Raw genomic sequence first — 13540 nt, 5'->3', positions numbered from 1 at the left:
AGTAATAGATCAGTCATTCTCTGTTAAGCTGGCCATACACCTAAAGATTTATTGTCAGATCTGGCTGGTTGGAACGAAAATCTGGTAATATATTACTATTGACCATTTGCTCCCAAATGCCGTAAAACTGGCAAAAACAGTCGTTCAGAAAAATTGGTTAAATCAGATTGATTTAACCAATTTGTCTAATTGACCATTTTTGTCTGTTGTTTGGGAGCAAATGGTCCATTGTCATTTGCTCTCATCCATTACCAGATTTCCATTCCAACCAGCCAGATCTGTCAGTAATCTTTAGGTGTATGGCCAGCTTCAGAGTTCAAAATGTTTTTACCACTCATGGGGTATATTCAATTAAGGTCGAAACTGCCGTTTTGTCGATAAGATGGCAGTTTTTGACTTTTTCAAGTCTGAAGGCGTTCCGACCTTTTCAGTCCCCAGCATTTTTATGCGACAAGTCGGGGAATTCAACTTGTCGAATAGTACGTGAATTGGCGGTATAGCTGCCGATTCACGTGCTTCTGAGGGAAACGGGGCCAAATTCGACATTGAATAGCCCTTGTCGGATCCATTTCGACAAATGCATGTCGGAATGGATCCGACCTCAATTGGATATACCCCTCAATCTTCACAAATTAGATTGATACAATTAGAGCCATTCAACCTACAGTTCTCATGTTTATAGGCTTAAATATAAATGATTTTTTCCTTTAACTGTTACAATCAGATATTCAGTGTTTTACAGTGAAACCATTGCTTGAGTTGCCTCCAAAGTTTAAGAATAAGCCAGTCTCTGAGCAGATCTTAAGGTGAGAAATAACACTCGTTATGCAGGGCATTGTATTTCTAAGGGGCGATAACTGCAATTCCTACTCTAACACTTCATTATGAATGAGATGTCCGGGCCACGTTAGGAAAGCTCACGTTTGCTGATCTAGTGAGAGTGAATGGCTGAGCTTTGCGATGATACAGTAATCCCCAGTGGGTAGGAAATAGTGGAGCAGATGCAGGAGAGATATTACATAACGGTGAATCAGCATTGGCGCACCCATTGCTGCCCTGTGCGTGGTGAGGGCACATGTGGGAGGAAAGAACCCGAGTAACCCTGCTGAGAGAGACGTGATACGCCATAACAAATCTGTCATGATTTCATTAATATTCCCTGGGAACAGAAAATGAAATAAAGGGTTAATTGAAGCCTGAAAACTGCCATTTGCGGCTGCAGCTACATACAGAGATGCTGAATGCTCTGCACGCTGTGTTCTGTAACATTGTATTAAGGAGGGTTTCCACCAAAAGATGACTTTAATTTATTGGTTATTACTTGGTCTCCTGCAGCTTTGTTTTGTTTTATGTACCTGGCTTCCTCCTGTGCTTTTTTGCCTTGTATTTATTTTATCAGACAGGACTGTACATTTTAATTACCTAGCACTGCTATACTGGTTACTAATTACAGAGGAGTACAATCTTTAAAAGTGTTTCATGTTTGGTTCCAACATTTATTCAGTTTTTTTTTCTGTTTCTCTTCTTGTAGCTTGCAGTCTCCTGTGCTGGTCTCCACCCAGGGGTGTAGCTACCATAGGTGCAGGTAGTGCAGCTGCTTCGGGGCCCAGAGCTGAGATGGGCCACCTTCCCTGTCATAGTTACATGTGTTATATACAAGGGTGTAGCTACCATAGGTGCAGGGAGTGCAGCTGCTATGGGGCCCAGAGCTGAGAGAGGCCACCTTCCCTGTCACAGTTACATGTGTTATATACAAGGGTGTAGCTACCATAGGTGCAGGAAGTGCAGCTGCTTCGGGGCCCAGAGCTGAGAGAGGCCACCTTCCCCGTCACAGTTACATGTGTTATATACAAGGGTGTGGCTACCATAGGTGCAGGGAGTGCAGCTGCTATGGGGCCCAGAGCTGAGAGGGGCCACCTTCCCTGTCATAGTTACATGTGTTATATACAAGGGTGTAGCTACCATAGGTGCAGGAAGTGCAGCTGCTTCGGGGCCCAGAGCTGAGAGAGGTCACCTCACCTTCCCTGTCACAGTTACATGTGTTATATACAGGGGAGGAGCTACCATAGGTGCAGGGAGTGCAGCTGCTATGGGGCCCAGAGCTGAGATGGGCCACCTTCCCTGTCATAGTTACATGTGTTATATACAAGTGTGTAGCTACCATAGGTGCAGGTAGTGCAACTGCTATGGGGCCCAGAGCTGAGAGGGGCCACCTTCCCTGTTATAATTACATGTGTTATATACAAGGGAGTAGCTACCATAGGTGCAGGGAGTGCAGCTGCTATGGGGCCTAGAGATGGGAGGGGTCACCTTCCCTGTCACAGTTACATGTGTTATATATAAGGGTGTAGCTACCATAAGTGCAGGGAGTGCAGATGCTATGGAGCTGAGATGGGCCACCTTCCCAGGGAGTGCAGCTGCTATGGGGCTCAGAGCTGAGAGGGGCAACCTTCCCTGTCACAGTTACATGTGTTATATACAGGGGCATAGCTACCATAGGTGCAGGGAGTGCAGCTGCTATAGGGTTCAGAGCTGAGAGGGGCCACCTTCCCTGTCACAGTTACATGTGTTATATACAGGGTATAGCTGCCATAGGTGCAGGGAGTGCAGCTGCTATGGGGCCCAGAGCTGAGAGGGGCCACCTTCCCTGTCACAGTTACATGTGTTATATACAAGGGTGTAGCTACCATAGGTGCAGGGAGTGCAGCTGCTATGGGGCCCAGAGCTGAGAGAGGCCACATTCCCTGTCACAGTTACATGTGTTATATACAAGGGTGTTGCTACCATAGGTGCAGGGAGTGCAGCTGCTATGGGGCCCAGAGCTGAGAGAGGCCACCTTCCCTGTCACAGTTACATGTGTTATATATTGGGGTGTAGCTACCATAGGTGCAGGGAGTGCAGCTGCTATGAGGCCCAGAGCTGAGAGGGGCCACCTTCCCTGTCACAGTTACATGTGTTATATATTGGGGTGTAGCTGCCATAGGTGCAGGGAGTGCAGCTGCTATGGGGCCCAGAGCTGAGAGGGGCCATCTTCCCTGTCACAGTATCTGAATATTATTATTATTCTGCCCCCGGATTTAAATAAAATCACACCTCATAGGCTTAGTTAATAACATTTATTCACAATATAGTAACTCCGCCTCCCATCGCTATTTGTAGTCTGTAAATTGTGCCCATTCCGTGATTGGAGTTTGAAGATTGTATCATAGGAACTTTGCACAGATGTGAAACATCTTGTCACTCCACAATATTTGATTCTCATGAAATTTTGACACAGTAGTTCTCACCTCTAGATAATGTTATATTCAGGGCCTAATTCAGAGCCCGGACGCAACCGGAGCTGCATGTGCCGTTCTGATTCTGCGTCTCCGGTTGCAGTCTAGAGTTAAGGTGGGTACACACTAGCTAATTTGCTCTGTGAGCGATATCGTCCTGTGTTTTCCCCTGATTCCCAGGAGGCCGAAATAGTGCATACACACTGAACGATATTGCTGATATCGTTCAGTGACGTCATGCCGGCCCGAACATGCAGTTTTGGACGAAAAAGTCAAAATTGAGCTGCATGCACAGATGACTGCTGTATCGTTAACGACCTGCGAGAGCGCGCTTCGTTAACGATATAGGGGGTAATTCCAATTTCATCGCAGCAGGATCTTTGTTAGCAGTTGGGCAAAACCATGTGCACTGCAGGGGAGGCAGATATAACATGTGCAGAGAGAGTTAGATTTGGGTGGGGTGTATTCAATCTGCAATCTAATTTGCAGAGTAAAAATAAAGCAGCCAGTATTTACCCTGCACAGAAACAAAATAACCCACCCAAATCTAACACTCTCTGCAAATGTTATATCTGCCCCCCCTGCAGTGCACATGGTTTTTCCCAACTGCTAAAAAATTTCCTGCTGCGATCCACTTGGAATTACCCCCATAGTGCATACACACTGAACAATGGCCCTCATGCCGAGTTGATCGCTAGCTGCCGTTGTTCGCTGCGTAGCGATCAGTTGAAAAAACGGCAAATCTGCGCATGCGTTTGCACCGCAATGCGCATGTGTTGCGTACGGGTACAACGAGCATCGTGGTTTTGCACAGGTTCTAGCGACGCTTTCAGTTGCACTGGCGGACGCATGGAGATTGATAGGAAGTGGGAGTTTCTGGGTGTCAACTGACCATTTTCTGGGAGTGTTTGGAAAAGCGCGGGCGTTTGCTGAGCGGGTATCTGACGTCATTACCGTGTCACTCATCGCAGCAATCATCGCACAGAAGAAGCAACTACAGGGCTGGTCTTGTTTTGCACAAAATGTGTTTGCAGGCGCTCTACTGCAGAGTCGTTCGCACTCTTGCTAAGCTAAAATACACTCCCCCGTGGGCGGCGGCTATGCGTTTGCACGGCTGCTAATAGTAGCTAGAGAACGATCAACTCGGAATGAGGGCCAATATTACAAACGATATCTCTCAGAAGGGTGAAAACGAGTATCACCATATTACGCAGTGCTTTGTAGAGAATATTTTATTATCAGTCCCTGCACCATTGGAGCTTACTGCCTAAATTCTGTACTCACACAAACACCAACACAGTATCGGCCATTTTGTCAGCAGCATGGTAACTGTCCTAAGGAACACACGGCCTTATTCAGAGATATACGCAATGTCACTTTTGTATGCAGGGAGCGATGACTCGGACACACTGCGACTGTGATCCTATACACCAGGGGCATAGCCAGACTTTTGTGGGCCCCATAGCAACATTTTGCAAGGGCCCCTGTCCAAATGCCTCTAGAGAGAGACCTCTATGCACCAGTTGTTAATGTTATGCTCCATAATAGTGCATTAGTTCATTTTCTGATCCATACTAGTGCCCTAGTTAATGTTATGCCCCATACATTATACCACACAATACCCCCAATTTCCATTATGCCACACTATAGTGTCTCCACTTCACTGGCGTTTCTATAATGGGTGCAGTGTGTGCAGTGCACACAGGCCTCTGAGTCCAGAGGGGGCCCCCACCGCACACGCTGCACCCATTTTTATAATACTCACCCCTCCGGAGTCCAGCGCCGACATCCGCAGCATTGTAAAAATGGCTCAGCGCCCATTTTCACAGAGTTCTGCGCATGCGCAGTAGAGAAATCCCAGGGAAAATGGCCGCTGCACCATTTTCTCGGAGATCTGCGCCCAGCGCAGTAGAGTCTGAGCCCTCTAGTGCTCAGATTCTCAGCGCTGCCGGCAGAAAGGAGGGGGCCGGAATGGAGGAAGCTGAACACTGGCCTCCTCCTCTCTTAAAGCGCCCCTGCTCCACTTCATATTATGCCACGTTACAGTGTCGCCAGTTAATTTTGTGTCTCCACCTCATATTGTGCCACATTACAGTGCCCTACTTCATATTATGCCTCAGTACTTCGATTTCATATTGTGCCACAGTTCATAGTATGCCACACTATAGTGCCTCCACCTCATATTGTGCCACATTACAGTGCCACAGTTCATTGAATGCCACACTTTAGTGCCACCACCTCATACTGTGCCACATTACAGTGCCACAGTTCATAGTATGCCATACTATTGCCTCTCCACTTCATATTGTGCCATCTTACAGTGCCTCCAGTTCGTATTATGCCACAATATAGTGCTTCCACTTCATATTGGGCCACATTACAGTGCTACAGTTCATAGTATGCCACACTATAGTGCCTCCACCTCATATTGTGCCACATTACAGTGCCACAATTCATAGTATGCCACAGTATAGAGCCTCCACCTCATATTGTGCCTCATTACAGTGCCACAATTCATAGTATGCCACACTATAGTGCCTCCACCTCATATTGTGCCTCATTACAGTGCCACACTTTAGTGCCTCCACCTCATATTGGGCCACATTACAGTGCCACAGTTCATAGTATGCCACACTATTGCCTCTTCACTTCATATTGTGCCATGTTACAGTGCCTCCAGTTCGTATTATGCCACAATATAGTGCTTCCACTTCATATTGGGCCACATTACAGTGCCTCCAGTTCATATTATGCCACACTATAGTGCCTCCACCTCATATTGTGCCACATTACAGTGTTTCAGTTCATATTATGTAACATTATAATGCTCTCCAGTTAATTTTATCCCACCTTACAATAAGCAGGTCTAGGGGCATAACTAGATGGCGCCAAGGCAAAAGTTTGTAAGGTCCCCTATGTATCACCCAGTGGTGAGGAAATGTATATAACACATGTAACAGGGAAGGTGGGCCCTCTCGGCTGCGATATTACCATTTCTCTGACGTCCTAGTGGATGCTGGGACTCCGTAAGGACCATGGGGAACAGCGGCTCCGCAGGAGACAGGGCACAAGAATAAAAGCTTTAGGATCAGATGGTGTGCACTGGCTCCTCCCCCTATGACCCTCCTCCAAGCCTCAGTTAGATTTTTGTGCCCGAACGAGAAGGGTGCAGGCTAGGTGGCTCTCCTGAGCTGCTTAGAATAAAAGTATATTTTAGGTTTTTTTATTTTCACTGAGTCCTGCTGGCAACAGGCTCACTGCATCGTGGGACTAAGGGGAGAAGAAACGGACTCACCTGCGTGCAGAGTGGATCGGGTTTCTTAGGCTACTGGACATTAGCTCCAGAGGGACGATCACAGGTTCAGCCTGGATGGGTCCCGGAGCCGCGCCGCCGGCCCCCTTACAGAGCCAGAAGAGCGAAGAGGTCCGGTGAAATCGGCGGCAGAAGACGATCCTGTCTTCAGACTAAGGTAGCGCACAGCACCGCAGCTGTGCGCCATTGCTCTCAGCACACTTCACACTCCGGTCACTGAGGGTGCAGGGCGCTGGGGGGGAGCGCCCTGAGACGCAATATAACAGATAATACCTTAGGTTGGCTAAAGAATACATCACATATAGCTCTTGGGCTATATGGATGTATTTTAACCCCTGCCATTTTTTACAGAAAAAGCGGGAGATAAGGACGTCGTGAAGGGGCGGAGCCTATCTCCTCAGCACACAAGCGCCATTTTCCCTCACAGCTCCGCTGGAAGGACGGCTCCCTGACTCTCCCCTGCAGACTTGCTACTGAATCAGGGTAAAAAAGAGAAGGGGGGGCACTATTGGCAGCTAAAAACTATACAGCAGCTATAAGGGAATAACACTTATATAAGGTTATCCCTGTATATATATATATAGCGCTTGGTGTGTGCTGGCAGACTCTCCCTCTGTCTCTCCAAAGGGCTTGTGGGGTCCTGTCCTCTATCAGAGCATTCCCGGTGTGTGTGCTGTGTGTCGGTACGTGTGTGTCGACATGTATGAGGAGGAAAATGATGTGGAGGCGGAGCAATTGCCTGGGTTAGTGATGTCACCTCCTAGGGAGTCGACACCTGACTGGATGATCGTATTTAAAGAATTAAGTGATAATGTCAGCACTTTGCAAAGAACGGTTGATGACATGAGACAGCCGGCAAATCAATTAGTGCCTGTCCAGGCGTCTCAGACACCGTCAGGGGCCCTAAAACGCCCGTTACCTCAGTGGGTCGACACAGACCCAGACACAGATACTGAGTCTAGTGTCGACGGTGAGGAGACAAACGTAATGTCCAGTAGGGCCACACGTTACATGATCACGGCAATGAAGGAAGCATTGAACATTTCTGACACTACAAGTACCACAAAGAAGGGTATTATGTGGGGTGTGAAAAAACTACCAATAGTTTTCCCTGAGTCAGATGAGTTAAATGAGGTGTGTGATAAAGCGTGGGTTTCCCCCGACAAAAAACTGCTAATTTCTAATAAATTATTGGCACTATATCCTTTCCCGTTAGAGGTTAGGACACGTTGGGAAACACCCCCTAGGGTAGATAAGGCGCTCACACGTTTATCAAAACAAGTAGCGTTACCGTCTCCTGATACGGCCACCCTCAAAGAACCAGCAGATAGAAGGCTGGAAAATATTCTTAAAAGTATATACACACATACTGGTGTTATACTGCGACCAGCAATCGCTTCAGCCTGGATGTGCAGTGCTGGCGTCGCGTGGTCGGATTCCCTGACTGAAAATATTGATACCCTGGATAGGGACAATATACTGTTAACTATAGAGCATTTGAAGGATGCATTACTATATATGCGTGATGCACAGAGGGATATTTGCACCCTGGCATCAAGAGTAAGTGCTATGTCCATTTCTGCCAGAAGAGCGTTATGGACGCGACAGTGGTCAGGAGATGCGGATTCCAAACGACATATGGAAGTATTGCCGTATAAAGCGGAGGAGTTATTTGGGGCTGGTCTATCGGACCTGGTGGCCACGACAACGGCTGGAAAATCCACCTTTTTACCCCAGGTCACTTCACATCAGCAGAAAAAGACACCGTCTTTTCAAACTCAGTCCTTTCGTTCCCATAAGTACAAGCGAGCTAAAGGCCATTCCTTCCTGCCCCGGGGCAGAGGAAGGGGAAAAAGACTGCACCATGCAGCCGCTTCCCAGGAGCAGAAGCCCTCCCCTGCTTCTGCCAAGTCTTCAGCATGACGCTGGGGCTTTACAAGCAGACTCAGACATGGTGGGGGCCCGTCTCAAGAATTTCAACGCGCAGTGGGCTCACTCGCAAGTGGACCCCTGGATTCTACAGGTGGTATCGCAGGGGTACAAACTGGAATTCGAGGCGTTTCCCCCTCGCCGGTTCCTGAAGTCTGCTCTACCAAAGTCTCCCTCCGACAGGGAGGCAGTTTTGGAAGCCATTCACAAGCTGTGTTCCCAGCAGGTGATAATCAAGGTACCCCTCCTACAACAGGGAAAGGGGTATTATTCCACGCTGTTTGTGGTACCGAAGCCGGACGGCTCGGTGAGACCAATTTTAAATCTGAAATCCCTGAACACTTACATAAAGAGGTTCAAATTCAAGATGGAATCACTCAGAGCGGTGATAGCAAACCTGGAAGAAGGGGACTATATGGTGTCTCTGGACATCAAGGATGCTTATCTCCACGTCCCAATCTACCCGTCTCACCAAGGGTACCTCAGGTTTGTAGTAAAAAACTGTCATTATCAGTTTCAGACGCTGCCGTTTGGGTTGTCCACGGCACCTCGGGTCTTTACCAAGGTAATGGCCGAAATGATGATTCTTCTTCGAAGAAAAGGCATCTTAATTATCCCTTACTTGGACGATCTCCTGATAAGGGCAAGGTCCAGGGAACAGTTAGAAGTCGGAGTAGCACTATCTCAGGTAGTGTTACGTCAGCACGGGTGGATCCTAAATATTCCAAAATCGCAGCTGATTCCAACGACACGTCTACTGTTCCTAGGAATGATTCTGGACACAGTCCAGAAAAAGGTGTTTCTCCCGGAGGAGAAGGCCAGGGAGTTATCCGAGCTAGTCAGGAACCTCCTAAAACCAGGCCAGGTGTCAGTGCATCAGTGCACGAGGGTCCTGGGAAAAATGGTGGCTTCTTACGAAGCAATTCCATTCGGAAGATTCCATGCAAGAACGTTTCAGTGGGATCTACTGGACAAATGGTCCGGATCGCATCTTCAGATGCATCAGCGGATAACCCTGTCGACAAGGACAAGGGTGTCTCTTCTGTGGTGGCTGCAGAGTGCTCATCTACTAGAGGGCCGCAGATTTGGCATTCAGGATTGGGTCCTGGTGACCACGGACGCCAGCCTGAGAGGCTGGGGGGCAGTCACACAGGGAAAAAATTTCCAGGGCTTGTGGTCAAGCATGGAAACATCTCTTCATATAAACATTCTGGAACTAAGGGCCATTTACAATGCCCTAAGTCAAGCGAAACCCCTGCTTCAGGGTCAGGCGGTATTGATCCAATCGGACAACATCACGTCAGTCGCCCACGTAAACAGACAGGGCGGCACGAGAAGCAGGAGGGCAATGGCAGAAGCTGCAAGGATTCTTCGCTGGGCGGAAAATCATGTGATAGCTCTGTCAGCAGTGTTCATTCCGGGAGTGGACAACTGGGAAGCAGACTTCCTCAGCAGACACGACCTTCACCCGGGAGAGTGGGGACTTCACCCAGAAGTCTTCCACCTGATTGTAAACCGTTGGGAAAAACCAAAGGTGGACATGATGGCGTCACGTCTAAACAAAAAACTAGACAGATATTGCGCCAGGTCAAGGGACCCTCAGGCAATAGCGGTGGACGCTCTGGTGACACCGTGGGTGTACCAGTCAGTGTATGTGTTCCCTCCTCTGCCTCTCATACCAAAAGTACTGAGAATCATAAGAAGGAGAGGAGTAAGAACGATACTCGTGGTTCCGGATTGGCCAAGAAGGACTTGGTACCCGGAACTTCAAGAGATGCTCACGGAAGACCCGTGGCCTCTACCTCTAAGAAAGGACCTGCTCCAGCAGGGGCCTTGTCTGTTCCAAGACTTACCGCGGCTGCGTTTGACGGCATGGCGGTTGAACGCCGGATCCTGAAGGAAAAAAGCATTCCAGATGAAGTCATCCCTACCCTGGTCAAAGCCAGGAAGGATGTAACCGCAAAACATTATCACCGCATTTGGCGAAAATATGTTGCGTGGTGTGAGGCCAAGAAGACCCCTACAGAGGAATTTCAACTGGGTCGTTTCCTCCATTTCCTGCAAACAGGACTGTCTATGGGCCTAAAATTAGGGTCCATTAAGGTTCAAATTTCGGCCCTGTCGATTTTCTTCCAGAAAGAACTGGCTTCAGTACCTGAAGTTCAGACATTTGTAAAAGGGGTACTGCATATACAACCTCCTTTTGTGCCTCCAGTGGCACCTTGGGATCTCAATGTTGTTTTGAGGTTCTTTAAGTCACATTGGTTTGAACCACTCACCACTGTGGACTTAAAATATCTCACATGGAAGGTGACGATGCTGTTAGCCCTGGCTTCAGCCAGGCGTGTGTCAGAATTGGCGGCTTTATCATATAAAAGCCCTTACTTAATTTTTCATTCTGACAGGGCAGAATTGAGGACTCGTCCTCAATTTCTCCCTAAGGTGGTTTCTGCTTTTCACATGAACCAACCTATTGTGGTGCCTGCGGCTACTAGGGACTTGGAGGACTCCAAGTTACTTGACGTTGTCAGGGCCCTGAAAATATATGTTTCCAGGACGGCTGGAGTCAGAAAGTCTGACTCGCTGTTTATCCTGTATGCACCCAACAAGCTGGGTGCTCCTGCTTCTAAGCAGACTATTGCTCGTTGGATTTGTAGTACAATTCAGCTTGCACATTCTGTGGCAGGCCTGCCACAGCCAAAATCTGTAAAAGCCCATTCCACAAGGAAAGTGGGCTCATCTTGGGCAGCCGCCCGAGGGGTCTCGGCTTTACAACTTTGCCGAGCAGCTACTTGGTCAGGGGCAAACACGTTTGCTAAATTCTACAAATTTGATACCCTGGCTGAGGAGGACCTGGAGTTCTCTCATTCGGTGCTGCAGAGTCATCCGCACTCTCCCGCCCGTTTGGGAGCTTTGGTATAATCCCCATGGTCCTTACGGAGTCCCAGCATCCACTAGGACGTCAGAGAAAATAAGATTTTACTTACCGATAAATCTATTTCTCGTAGTCCGTAGTGGATGCTGGGCGCCCATCCCAAGTGCGGATTGTCTGCAATACTTGTACATAGTTATTGTTAACTAAAACGGGTTATTGTTGTTGTGAGCCATCTTTTCAGAGGCTCCTTCGTTGTTATCATACTGTTAACTGGGTTCAGATCACAAGTTGTACGGTGTGATTGGTGTGGCTGGTATGAGTCTTACCCGGGATTCAAAATCCTTCCTTATTGTGTACACTCGTCCGGGCACAGTATCCTAACTGAGGCTTGGAGGAGGGTCATAGGGGGAGGAGCCACTGCACACCACCTGATCCTAAAGCTTTTATTCTTGTGCCCTGTCTCCTGCGGAGCCGCTGTTCCCCATGGTCCTTACGGAGTCCCAGCATCTACTACGGACTACGAGAAATAGATTTATCGGTAAGTAAAATCTTATTATTTTTTTCACACAGCAGCTGAATGTGTATGCGTATGTCTGTAGATCAGGCCCACTGTTACAATGTTGGTGCAATGTCTAGAAAAAGCTTAGCCGCGTCCATCTCTATCACTAATAATAGTGGCATATTTCTCTGACGTCCTAGTGGATGCTGGGAACTCCGTAAGGACCATGGGGAATAGCGGCTCCGCAGGAGACTGGGCACAACTAAAGAAAGCTTTAGGACTACCTGGTGTGCACTGGCTCCTCCCTCTATGACCCTCCTCCAGACCTCAGTTAGAATCTTGTGCCCGGCTGAGCTGGATGCACACTAGGGGCTCTCCTGAGCTCCTAGAAAAGAAAGTATATTTTAGGTTTTTTATTTTCAGTGAGACCTGCTGGCAACAGACTCACTGCTACAAGGGACTAAGGGGAGAGAAGCAAACCTACCTGCTTGCAGCTAGCTTGGGCTTCTTAGGCTACTGAACACCATTAGCTCCAGAGGGATCGAACACAGGGCCCGACCTCGATCGTCCGGTCCCGGAGCCGCGCCGCCGTCCCCCTTACAGAGCCAGAAGCATGAAGATGGTCCTGAAAATCGGCGGCAGAAGACTTCGGTCTTCAACAAGGTAGCGCACAGCACTGCAGCTGTGCGCCATTGCTCCTAATGCACACCTCACACTCCGGTCACTGATGGGTGCAGGGCGCTGGGGGGGGGAGCCCTGAGCAGCAATATTAACACCTTGGCTGGCAAAATAATCACAATATATAGTCCCAGAGGCTATATATGTGAAAAATACCCCTGCCAGGATCCATAAAAAAGCGGGAGAAAGTCCGCCGAAAAAGGGGCGGGGCTATCTCCCTCAGCACACTGGCGCCATTTTCTCTTCACAGTGCAGCTGGAAGACAGCTCCCCAGGCTCTCCCCTGTAGTTTTCAAGCTCAAAGGGTTAAAAAGAGAGGGAGGGGCACTAAATTTAGGCGCAAATCTGTGTATTATAGCAGCTATAAGGGAAAAATCACTGTGCATTATATAGCGCTCTGGTGTGTGCTGGCATACTCTCTCTCTGTCTCCCCAAAGGACTTTGTGGGGTTCTGTCCTCAGTCAGAGCATTCCCTGTGTGTGTGCGGTGTGTCGGTACGGCTGTGTCGACATGGTTGATGAGGAGGCTTATGTGGAGGCGGAGCAGATGCCGATAAATGTGATGTCGCCCCCTGTGGGGCCGACACCAGAGTGGATGGATAGGTGGAAGGTATTAACCGACAGTGTCAACTCCTTACATAAAAGACTGGATGACGTAACAGCTGTGGGACAGCCGTCTTCTCAGCCCGTTCCTGCCCAGGCGTCTCAAAGGCCATCCGTGGCTCAAAAACGCCCGCTACCTCAGATGGCAGACACAGATGTCGACACGGAGTCTGACTCCAGTGTCGACGAGGTTGAGACATATACACAGTCCACTAGGAACATCCGTTGAATGATCTCGGCAATGAAAAATGTGTTACACATTTCTGACATTAACCCAGGTACCACAAAAAAAAAAAAGGGGGTTTTATGTTTGGGGAGAAAAAGCAGACAGTGTTTTGTTCCCCCATCAGATGAGTGAATGAAGTGTGTG

At 48.4% G+C, this 13540-nt stretch overlaps 1 protein-coding gene across 2 annotated transcripts in view; it reads left to right on the top strand.

Annotated features, from left to right (window-relative positions):
• DOCK1 (dedicator of cytokinesis 1) overlaps positions 1-13540 on the top strand; it is a 649074-nt gene that overhangs the window by 585993 nt on the left and 49541 nt on the right. For both annotated transcript variants that reach the window (XM_063962225.1, XM_063962224.1), the window contains exon 42: positions 725-806. In XM_063962225.1, coding sequence (XP_063818295.1) covers positions 725-806 — 82 coding nt within the window. The remainder of the gene's footprint in view (positions 1-724; positions 807-13540) is intronic.

Source organism: Pseudophryne corroboree, chromosome 3 (genome assembly GCF_028390025.1).
Source record: "Pseudophryne corroboree isolate aPseCor3 chromosome 3, aPseCor3.hap2, whole genome shotgun sequence".
Lineage (NCBI taxonomy): Eukaryota > Metazoa > Chordata > Amphibia > Anura > Myobatrachidae > Pseudophryne > Pseudophryne corroboree.
The sequence above is the reverse complement of the archived record's forward strand: the minus strand, read 5'-3'. Positions and strand labels throughout refer to the sequence as shown.